This window comes from Artemia sp. Qi Xiang Cuo, chromosome 6, assembly GCF_049724085.1.
Source record: "Artemia sp. Qi Xiang Cuo chromosome 6, ASM4972408v1, whole genome shotgun sequence".
Classification (NCBI taxonomy): domain Eukaryota; kingdom Metazoa; phylum Arthropoda; class Branchiopoda; order Anostraca; family Artemiidae; genus Artemia; species Artemia sp. Qi Xiang Cuo.
This window is the reverse complement of record NC_142799.1, coordinates 82,716,009-82,728,321: the sequence shown is the minus strand read 5'-3', so window position 1 is coordinate 82,728,321 and position 12,313 is coordinate 82,716,009. Positions and strand designations below refer to the sequence as shown.

Here is a 12,313-nt window from a genome sequence, read left to right as displayed (position 1 = left end):
AAACGTGCCCTAGCCACCTCAACCTTTCTTTCATTATAGCCCTAGAGAGCGGTATTGAACCACATTTTTCGTATAGTCTATATTGGAAATTAATTAAAAAAAACTTGCCTAAAAATAATTTTTTAAAATAAAAGTAATGGACATTTTAAAATTAAGCTCTGTAGATACAAATACCTGTTAAAATTTAAAATAAAGACGACCAGAAATTACTATTAAAGAATGAATGAAACCGAAAACGAACATAAATTAAATAAACAATCATAGGAAAAACCATACCACAAATAATAATATAAATAAACAAATAGATCTTAACCAGATTAATTCTTATATTTAATATGAAAATCTAGCTTAAAAGTAAAATAAGTATTTTGCTATTAAAGTAAAAATGAAAATTAAAACGTACAGAAATTAAATAAACAATCCATGCAAACAAAACATACAATATATATAAATGTAAATGAATAAATAAATCTTAAAACGAGTGAAACTTAAATTGAATATGCAAATCTAGTTTGAATCGAATAAAGATAACTACAAACAAGAGTTTGGGTATCGTCTCACTGCAGGGGCCTAAAACCTACTGCGTCATTGGCGCTTTACTGAAAACAATTCTTTAAAATATTTTCACTTTTGTAACTTTAAGAAATCTAAAATTAATTCAGATTTTAGGGAATAAATATCAGCTCATGTATATTAAATTGACAATGCACATTCTTTTTCAGTAAGCTCATTTGAATTTGTTTTCAGTAAAGTACAAATTATGTTTTTACTTTTAGAAAGAATAAGGGTTTTGAACCCTACTCACATCAATTTATGCTCATTAATATAAGATCTATTTCAATTTTGATTCTGTTCGAGTTTCATTTATTTATTGATACTGATTAGGGGTAATTGTATGCTTGGTAGATTATATGATAGTCCGGACGCCATGTGTTGAAAGTATGAATCACAACGGAATGAGGCTGCTACGAGAATTAGTCTACCCTCTACCCCCCTAAATTGACCATGCGGGTTCAAAAATACCAATGGCACATGCTTCCGAGTGGTGTAATCCTCCGAAACTTGACAGTTTATCATATTTTAGTGTTTCATATAAGAAAATACATGTTCTACAAAGTTTGAGGTGCAGTTTTCCGCTCAAATAGAAATGCCTAGAAGCCATAAAATGTTTTCATAACAAACTAACACGATTAGTTAAAAAAAATGGCACAGTTAAAAAAAAAATGGCGAAACTTGAGTCTTGAACAGTCTTGGAAAGTATAAACAAAATCAAATTCAATATTAGATATATAATGATATTAATTGTTGAAAGATCCATCAGTTCAAGATTTTTTTTCACTGTAATTCTTATTTTCGTTTTCAATGCTGTAAGAACTGGAAAAATAATAAATTTGTAATGTACGAGTAATTTGTTTTCAGTGAAGCACCAATGACGCAGAGGGCTTTAGGTTTTTACAGTTAAAGAAGGGGGCAATATCCAAATTTTGCTTGTAGCGAAACTTTATTTGTCTTGACCAATCTTGAAAAGAACTAATAAATTAAACTGAATATTTGATGCATAATGATATTAATTGCTAAAAGGTTATCAGTTCAAAATTTTATTGTAATTTTAATATTCAATTTCAATATTAAATACAAAAGAAAACATTTGTAACATAATTCATTTTCAGTAAAGCGCCAATGACGCAGTAGCTTTTAGGCTTCTGCAGAGAGACGATACACAAACTCTTGTTTGTAGTTATTTTTATTCGATTCAAACTTGATTTGCATATTCAATTTAAGTTTCACTCGTTTTAAGATTTATTTATTCATTGACATTAATATATATTGTATGTTTTGTTCGCATTGATTGTTTATTTAATTTCTGTTCGTTTTAAGTTTCATTTATACTTTAATAGCAAAATATTTGTTTTCGTTTTAAGCTCGATTTTCATATTCAATCTAAGCATTAATTGCTTTAAGATTTATTTATTCATTTATATTGTTACTTAATGTATGTTTTGCTATTATTGTTTATATAATTTCTGTTCGTTTTGGGCTTCATTTATTCCTTAATAGTAATTTCTAGTCATTTTAAGTTTGAATTTTAACAGGTATTTGTATCTCCTGAGCTTAAGTTTAAAGTGGCCTTTATTTTTCTTTGAAAAACTTATTTTTCGGAAAGTTTTTTTTAAATTGATTTTTGTTCGTTTTTGATTGTAAAAAGCTTCAAGTTTTTTTTGGCATGGGAGGGGGGTGCATACTGTCCGATTATTCTTGACTTTAAAAAACAGATCTAGAACTTTCAATTTAAATCGAATGAGACTTTTATCAAAGTCTATACGATTACCTCTTTGATAAAAACCTTATATATGAACAATAGAGCTTGCCCAAGGACATAACTTACAACGCCTACTCCTGGGTCCTGGTGGGCTGTGTTGACACCGGAGTTTTTGTTATCAGATCTTTAAGTTACTTTAACATAATGTCCATCTCAAAATTTTTATCTGATGCAATGAGGGTATTTAGGAGAAAGTGGGGCTAGTTACTCTTCAATGTCTTGTTACTCTTAAAAGTGAACAATAACTTTCAATGTCCAATCAAACGAGCCATCTCTAAAGTTTATGCGAGCATCCTTCCATAAGAAATAATATGAAGGATTCGGAGAATCCTAAAATTACAACCCTTGCCCAGAGGGCTTTGGGGGAGTTGTAATCCTCAAAGACCTAATTTCCAGAACTTAAAACTACGTTTAATAGAATAGCTGTCTTAAAATTTTGATCGGATGTGTTTGGGGAAAAGGTGGGCGTGAGAGGAGGGTAAGTTGTCCTCAAATCACTTTCGACTATTACAAAGGGCACTAGCCCTTGGAATTTCCAATCGAATGAGCCTTTTTTGAAGTTTCTAGGACACCACCTTCTATAAAAAATCTTATATGCCCCCAGGGCATAACTTAAAACCCTTGCCCTGAGGGTTGTGGGAGATTGTCCTCCTCAAAAGCATATTTTCTATCTGGAAATCAACTACGCTGAACAAAATGGTTATCTCAAAATTTTGATTGGATGTGTTTGGGGGAATGATGGTCGTGGGGGGGGCTAGTTCCCCTCCAATCACTTTCGACTATTAAAAAGGGCACTAGCCGTTTGAATTTCCAATTGAATGTGCCTGTTTGAAGTTTCTACGACGACGCCTTCTATAAAAACCTTATAAGCCCCCAGGGCATAACTTAAAACTCTTGCCGAGGGGTTGTGGGGGAGTGTCCTCCTAAAAACATATTTTCTATTTGGAAATCAGCTACACTGAACAAAATGGCTGTGTTTGGGGAAATGATGGGCGTAGGGGGGGGGGGGAGGGCTAGTTGCCCTCCAATCACTTTTAAAAAGGGCACTATCCCTTTGAATTTCCAATCGAATGAACCTTTTTTGAAGTTTCTACGACAACGCCTTCTATAAAAACCTTATATGCCCCCAGGGAATATCTTAAAACCCTTGCCCTGAAGGTTCTGGGGGAGTGTCCTCCCAAAAACATATTTTTTATCTGGAAATCAGCTACACTGAACAAAATGGCTATCTCAAAAGTTTGATTGGATGTGTTTGGGGAAATGATGGGCGTAGGGGGGGCCAACTACCCTCCAATCACTTTCGACTATTAAAAAGGGCACTAGCCCTTTAATTTCCAATCGAATGAGCCTGTTTTGAAGTTTCTACGATAACGCCTTTTATAAAACCCTTAAATGCTCCCAGGGAATAACTTAAAACCTTTGCCCTGAGGGTTGTGGGGGAGTGTCCTCCTCAAAAATATATTTTCAATCTGGAAATCAACTACGCTGAACAAAAATGGCTATCTCAAAATTTTGATTGGATGTGTTTGGGGGACTGTTGGGCGTAGGGACGGGGGGGGGGGGCTAGTTGCACTCCAATCACTTTTGACTATTGAAAAGGACACTATCCCTTTGAATTTCCAATCGAATGAACCTTTTTTGAAGTTCCCACGACAACACCTTCTATAAATAACGCCTTATATAAAACCTTATATGCCCCGCGGTTATAACTTAAAACCCTTGCCCCTAAGGATCTGGGGGAGTGTCATCCTCAAAAAAGTATTTCCTATCTGGAAATCAACTGCGATGAAAAATATGGCTATCTCAGAATTCTTATAGGATGGGTTTGGGGAACTGAAGAGCGGCGGGGGGGGGGGGCTCGTTACACTCCACTCACTGTGGACTCTCAAAAAGGGCACTAGCCCTTTAATTTCGAATCGATTGAGCCTGTTTTTAAGTTTCTATGACAACACCTTCTATAAAAACCTTATATGACCCCAGGGCATAACTTAAAACCCTTGCCCTGAGGGTTGTAGGGGAATGTCCTCCTAAAAAATATATTTTTTTATATGGAAATCAACTACGCTGAACAAAATGGCTATCTGAAAATTTTGATTGGATGTGTTTGGGGAAATAATGGGCGTGGGGGGGGGGGAGGGGGCTAGTTACACTCCAATCACTTTCGACTATTAAAAAGGGCACTAGCCGTTTAATTTCCAGTCGAATGAGCATATTTTGAAGTTTCTACGACAACGCCTTCTATAAAAACATTATATCCCCCCAGGGCATAACTTAAAACCCTTGCCCCGGGGGGTTGGGGGGAGAGTCCTCCTCAAAAATACATTGTAAAACAGGGAATCAACGATGTGGAAAAAGCGAGATCTTACAAAATTTGTCGTGGAGGGATTTGGGGGAATTCGGGGCGTAGGGGGGGGGCTAGTGGCCCTTCAATTACTTTCGAATATTAAAAAGGGCACTAGCCCTTTAATTTCCAATCGAATGAGCCTGTTTTGAAGTTTCTACAACAACGCCTTCTTTAAAAACCTTAATTGCTTCCAGGGAATAACTTAAAACCCTTGCCCTGAGGGTTGTGGGGGTGGGTCCACCTCAAACATATATTTTCTATCCGGAAATCAACTACGCTGAACAAAATGGCTGTCTGAAAATTTTGATTGGATGTGTTTGGGGAAATGATGGGCCTGGGGGGAGGGGGGCTAGTTACACTCCCATCACTTTAGACTATTAAAAAAGGCACTAGCTCTTTAATTTCCAATTGAATGAGCCTGTTTTGAAGTTTCTAAGACGACGCCTTCTATAAAAACCTTATATGCCCCCAGGGCATAACTTAAAATCCTTGCCCTGAGGGTTGTGGGGGGGGGGTATCCTCCTCAAAAATATATTTTCTATCTTGAAATCAACTACGCTGAACAAAATGGCTATCTCAAAATTTTGTTCGGATGTGTTTGGGAAAATGATGGGCGTGGGGGGAGGGGGCTAGCTGCCCTCAAACCACTTTTGACTATTAAAAAGGGAACTAGCCCTTTAATTTCCAATCGAATGAGCCTGATTTGAAGTTTCTATAATAAAGCTTTCAATAAAAACCTTATATGCCCCCAGGGCATAACTTTAAACCCTTGCCCTGACGGTTGTGGGGGAGTGTCCTCCTGAAAAATATACTTTTTATATGGAAATCAACTACGCTGAACAAACTGGCTATCTCAAAATTTTGATTGGTTGTGTTTGGGGAAATGAAGGGCCTGGGGGGGGGGGGGAGGGGGCTAGTTACACTCCAATCACTTTCAACTATTAAAAAGGGCACAAGCCCTTTAATTTCCAGTCGAATGAGCATATTTTGAAGTTTCTACGACAACGCCTTCTATAAAAACGGTATATGTCCCCAGGGCATAACTTAAAACCCTTGCCCTGAGGGTTGTGGGGGAGTATCCTCCTCAAAAATATATTTTCTATCCGGAAATCAACTTCGCTGAACATAATGGCTTTCTCAAAATTTTGATTGGATGTGTTTGGGGGACGGCGGGGCGGGGGGGGGGCTAGTTGCCCTCCAATCATTTTGGACTATTAAAAAGGGCAATATTCCTTTAATTTCCAATCGAATGAGCCTGTTTTGAAGTTTCTACAACAACGTCTTCTTTAAAAACCTTATATGCCCCCAGGGAATAACTTAAAACCCTTGCCCTGAGGGTTGTGGGGGAGTGTCCACCTCAAACATATATATTCTATACGGAAATCAACTACGCTGAACAAAATGGCTATCTGAAAATTTTGATTGGATGTGTTTGGGGAAATGATGGGCCTGGAGGGGGGAGGGGGCTAGTTACACTCCAATCACTTTCGGCTATTAAAAAGGGTACTAGCTCTTCAATTTCCAATTGAATGAGCCTTTTTGAAGTTTCTACAGCAATGACTTCTATTAAAACCTTATATGCTCTCAGGGCATATCTTAAAACCCTTGCCCTGAGGGTTTTGGGGGGGTATCCTCCTCAAAAATATATTTTCTATCTGGAAATCAGCTACGCTGAACAAAATGGCTATCTCAAAATTTTGATTGGATGTATTTGGGGAAATGATGGGCGTGGGGGGAGGGGGGCTAGTTACACTCCAATCACTTTCGACTATTAAAAAGGGCACTAGCTCTTTAATTTGCAATTGAATGAGCCTGTTTTGAAGTTTCTACGACAACACCTTCTAAAAAAACCTTATATTCCCCCAGGGCATAACTTAAAACCCTTGCCCTGAGGGTTGTGGCGGGGTATCCTCCTCAAAAATATATTTTCTATTTGAAAATCAACTCCTCTGAACAAAATGCCTATCTCAACAATTTGATTGGCGGTGTTTTGGGGAATGAGTTGCATGGGGGGGGGCTACTTGCCCTCCAATAGCTTTCGACTCCTAAAAAGGGCACTAGAACACTCGATTTACAATCGAACGAGCCCCCTTTGAATCTTCTGCGACAACCCCTTTCATATGAAGTGCCTCTGGGAAAAAAAATAAATAAATAATAATAATAAAACATTGGAGCCGAATGGCCTTTACTATAGGTAACGCTACATCGTTGCCTCTGATACGGTCAGTCAGCCGGTTGCCCAGAATAGCCCTTAGGCAGTTCCCTTGAAAAACATCTAGCAAATCGTTATCCATTTTTCGAAATGTCTTTGCTTTAGAACCATATTTGGACCCTGTCATGTTTGTGGTTTGCTATGCGACAACCATGGTTAGTCTAGTTATTTTTCAGGCCTTCTATACTTTTTTTAACTGTGAAAAAACACCCTGGGACTTGGCTATCTTGCTTTTGACATTTTCACTGCACCCACCATCTTTACTAATAATGCTACCAAGGTAAGTGAAGCTGCCCACCTGATCAATCTTTTCATTACCCAACGTCACCTTTTCAACTTCACTTATTTCTAGCCTTAGTGACTTAGTCTTCTTAACATTAGTTTTCATAACTATTCTAGCACCCTGAACACGCAATACCTCTGAAACGTCATTTATTTTGCTCACACTTTCATCTAGGATGCTTAAATCATCAGCATAATCTATATCCAGGAGAGTTTTCCCTCCCCATTGGATTCCGTGGTCTCCCATTACCTTTCCTGCGCTCCTTAAGACAAAGTCCATCAAAATAATCCATATAAAGGGGGATAGAGCAAAACCCCGCTTAACTCCTGATTTAATACAAAACCAGATGCTAACCTAATTTCCTACCTTAACCGCAGCAGTGTTATTCTCGAACATAGCACTAATCACTTTAATGTATTTTTCTGGTATACCATACAAGGATAAAACCTTTACTAAATCTCTTCTATCAATAGAATCAAACTGTTGCTCATAATCTATACAACTAAGGACCAAGGATGTTTGACAGCTCAGACAATCCTCAATTATTAGCCTAAGAGTGAAATTTTGGTTGACGCATCCTTTGCCTTTTCTAAAACTGCGCTATTCTTAAAACTGTGTATACGGCAACTCTTAATGTAAAAGGTGTCTCAATGCTAAGTAGTTTACTAACTACAGAAATCAGACTAATACCTCGGTAATTACCGCACTCACTTCTATCACCTTTCTTATAAAGTGGCTTAATTAAGGTTTTCCTAAAATCGTTAGGTACTTCCTCTTTTTTCCAAAATCATATTCATAATCTTCAGTAACTTATTTCTGACCTCAGAGCTACCGTATTTAATAAACTCATTTACCACCCTATCAGCACCTGAAGCCTTATTATTTTTTAATCCTTTTAGTACTGTCGGTAATTGTTCCTCACAAAACAGATCTTCCTTGGCACCAAGGTATTACTAACTTTTTAATTTTCCTCTATATCTTTTCCTGCAACTCTATCTCGGTTAAGCATATTCTCAAAATGTTCTGCCCATCTCTCTTCAGTTCTTTCCTTATCGCTAATGGTAGCCCCATTCCTATCTTTAACTGGGCCAAGTCCGGATTGACCACTCCCCCTCAATTTATTAACATGCCAGTATAATATTTTAATATTATGCCCTCTAGCTGCATCTTCCAGATCCTCGGCAATTTTATCCATGGCCTCCACTTCACACCTCCTTAGTTCATATTTTAATACTTTCTCCACTTTCCTTGCATTCCTTTTTATTATACACTAAGTAAAATATTACACAGCACAGTTCTTTACATTTTATGTATTTTTAAAAAGAAACGCGTCATCCATTGAAACTTTGAGTAGGCTCTATAATCTTCGAGGCCTTTGAGCTGCAGCTTAGTGTTTTAATGATCACTGATTATGGGAAATAGTCTGGATGCATCTTTAGCTGTTCTGAAGAGTTTTCCTTTTCAAAAAAGCTAAAGATGTGTCTTAATCCCTGATCATCAAAACTATGATTTTTGTCACTATGAATCATACAAATGTCCTATGAATAGATTTCTCTTGAAATAGAGTCGTAACTCCCTCCAAACCTTCAATTATGAATATACAATATATGAGCAGTAATTTTTGCCATCATATTTTTTCCAAAAAAAAAATTTCTTGAACTAAGATTGTGCTTCTTATTTTCAGGTTATGAAGGATATGGAGGCCAAGGTCAAGGTCAACAAGGACAGTTTGGTGGTTCACAAAGTGGGTTTGGACAAAACAATGCACAAGGTGGGCAAGGTGGACAAGGTGGTTTTGAACAAAGTGGGCAAGGTGGACAAGGTGGTTTCGGACAAAGTGGTCTTGGACAAGGTGGTTATGAACAAGGTGGACAAGGCGGGCAAGGTGGTTATGCACAAGGTGGTCAAGGTGGACAAAGTGGGCAAGGTGGTTATGAACAAGGTGGGCAAGGTGGTTATGAACAAGGTGGGCAAGGGGGGCAAGGTGGTTATGAACAAGGTGGGCAAGGTGGTTATGAACAAGGTGGTTTTGGACAGGGTGGGCAAGATGGGCAAGGTGGTTATGAACAAGGTGGGCAAGGTGGTTATGAACAAGGTGGGCAAGGTGGACAAGGTGGTTATGAACAAGGTGGACAAGGTGGATATGAACAAGGTGGGCAAGGTGGACAAGGTGGTTATGAACAAGGTGGACAAGGTGGCAATGAACAAGGTGGTCAAGATGGGCAAGGTGGTCAAGGTGGACAAGGTGGTTATGAACAAGGTGGACAAGGTGGGCAAGGTGGACAAGGTGGTTATGAACAAGGTGGACAAGGTGGCTATGAACAAGGTGGGCAAGGTGGACAAGGTGGTTATGAACAAGGTGGACAAGGTGGACAAGGTGGGCAAGGTGGACAAGGTGGTTATGAACAAGGTGGACAAGGTGGCTATGAACAAGGTGGGCAAGGTGGGCAAGGTGGACAAGGTGGGCAAGGTGGTTATGAACAAGGTGGGCAAGGTGGACAAGGTGGGCAAGGTGGCTATGAACAAGGTGGGCAAGGTGGTTATGAACAAGGTGGGCAAGGTGGACAAGGTGGTTTTGGACAAGGTGGGCAAGGTCGCTACGAACAAGGTGGGCAAGGTGGGCGCTACGAACAAGGCATCATTCCTGAATTGGGAGGTCTTGGGCAAGGCAGTGTACTAGTTGGAAGTTATAGTGGAGGACTACTCGATGGAGGTTTTGGATCAACAGGCATTTTAAATTCACCATTGACCAATAGCTTTCCAAGTAACGTTGATCCTGTGGGTTTATTAAGCTCAGGAATTCATGCAGGACTTGGAGCTGGGTATGGCCTGCAAGACAGCGCGATTACATCAACAAGTTTTGTATCCCAAACCCAATCAGGAGCTAGCGGTCTCGGACTTGGTAATGGCATTAATTCAGGCATTTTGGGTTATCATCCTGGAGCAGGATTCGGCGGAGCAAATGTTCAATTTGCCAATGTTGGTCCACTAGGCAGGCCCAGTTTGGAGTATCATGTCCCTGGTTTCTCTGTAAGTTTGAGAAGCAATAAACCAACTGCAAGCAAGAACTCAGAACTCAAAAACAAGCAACCCAAATAATTTTTTGTGTCGACTTTATCGGACTTATTATACGGATTTGACTATTTATTTTGTACTTCGAACATCGAAAAATAAAACGGTTTCATTAATTTACGGTGATTATCTATTTTCTTCTGTTAATAGTCAGTTATTTTTTGTTTTGTTTTTGCCTCTTTTTTGAAAGATAGATTTTGAAGTGGCAATAGTTATGCTGGCCACATAACAGTAATTCCTCCTTTACTAGGTCGAAGCTTCTACTGCTACCATGAAGTAGGCAATAGGTTATTGTGGGATTTTTTTCGCTCTTTGACCCTCATACGCGCTAGAAATAAGCATTAAATATTTAGATTCTAATTAAAGCATTTATTCAGACAAGATTAATAGCTCACGTCTTTCAGCCAAAGGAAATGAATATTAGAAATCAAAACCCAATCAGCAAAACTAAAGTAGTGTAGAAATACCCGATTTATAAAACTCTAAAACAGTCGAAATGATACAATCACGACGTGAAGAAAAGGAATCAAATAAAAAACAGTTGAAAGACAGACTAGAAAAAAAAATTATTGGGCTAGAGGAAAATCAGCAAGGAAGGAATTGGCAAACACTTCGAAGAAATATTTATGGTTGAAATAAAAGTGTTGAAAAAAGTAAAAAAAAAGGACAATTACAACAGAACAAACATTACAATTACTTGACCTCATACAAACAAATCTAACCAAGTGATTTATTCGTCAATATAAATAACGTTTGAAAAAAACCCAAGAGTATCAAAACTTTATTGTAAGTCCAAATATTATCTAAAATATGGTCTGTGTGCTTATTACACATTGAAATACATTTAAATGTTTTCAAACACCTACTTGAAGGGTCATTATTCATATTAGTCAGATTCAGGGATGAAAAGATAAAAGACAGCCTAAAATCTGGCTCTGGACCAAACAAAAAGCATATCGTCCAAAAATTGGGTTAGAGGAGATAATTCTTTATGATTTAAAGGAAATCGAAACTTAAAATGAGGGAATGAAGAGTAATGCCTTCAAATGACTGATGTGGAGGAGGAACAGATGCAGCTTTGCCACACTCAAGCATCTTAATGCTGCAATAAGTATATATGTAAAACCCCCTAGAAAATACCCCCATTGACGACTCCCCTCTGGAAAATTCCTGATGCACACAAAATTGAGGAGCAGAAGAGACAGTACAACAAATAAAAATAATTTATATTATTTTTATAATACTCCATGAAAAAATAATTTATATTATTTTTTTACTCAATGGAAAAATAATTTTTCATGGAGGGGGAGCCAGATTTTCCAGCACTGTTTAAAAATGATCAGAAATTAAATAAAAACAGCAAGATTTTTAACTGAAAGTCAGGAGCAACATTAAAACCTAAAAAGAACAGAAATTATTGCATATATGGGGGACCCCCCCCCCCGAAAATACCTCGTTCTTTACGCTAAATTTTCCTTTAGTATTTTGAAAAGAGCTATTTGTTCTAATTAAACGGCCTTTGTGATTCAGAAGTCATTTTTAAAGAATTGGGACACAATTTTTAACTGTGTGGTATTGATAAGGGAGGGGGGCTTCATATAAGTAATAATTCCTGTTTGTTTTAAGATTTAATGTTGCTCCTTACTTTCAATTAAAAAATATGTTTTTTTATTTAATTGCAAAATATAAGCAGAACATACGGTGCAGAATATCATATACTATCTATTTTTACATTTTTATTTCTTTCAATTCTTTTTTTTTGTGTTTTGGGGGGTTGACTTATCGTAGAAGGATAACAAACGAGTTAAAGAAAATAATTTGAAATATGAAATCCATGGGAACTGTAGAAGGGTTGCCCTATGATTAAATTTTAAAAATGCTGGGCTGGGACTAAGAAATACTAGTAATTACTTCCAGTGGATTACTTTCCAGTGGATAGGTCAAGCAAAATTTTAAGTAAAGAGAGATTTCAATAGCAAAAATCCACCGTTAACGGTCAACTAATATTATAGACAATTGATTTCAAGAATGATAAGGGGGCCAAGGGGGATACATTTGAAAAACCTTTGAAATCCGATTTAA

General features: G+C 37.6%; 1 protein-coding gene across 43 annotated transcripts in view; it reads left to right on the top strand.

Annotated features, from left to right (window-relative positions):
• The window catches only part of LOC148951670 (uncharacterized), a 36,358-nt gene extending 26,011 nt beyond the window's left edge, over nucleotides 1–10,347 (top strand). For 2 of the 43 annotated variants that reach the window (XM_089091300.1, XM_089091258.1), the window contains 2 exons: nucleotides 8,844–9,353; nucleotides 9,387–10,347. In XM_089091300.1, the coding sequence (XP_088947426.1) occupies nucleotides 8,844–9,353; nucleotides 9,387–10,258 (1,382 nt within the window). In that variant the 3' untranslated portion in view covers nucleotides 10,259–10,347. Of the gene's footprint in view, nucleotides 1–8,843 lie in introns of all 43 variants that reach the window. The other 41 variants (XM_089091257.1, XM_089091256.1, XM_089091276.1 and 38 more) reach the window with 40 other exon arrangements.
• The last annotated feature ends 1,966 nt before the right edge of the window (nucleotides 10,348–12,313 follow it).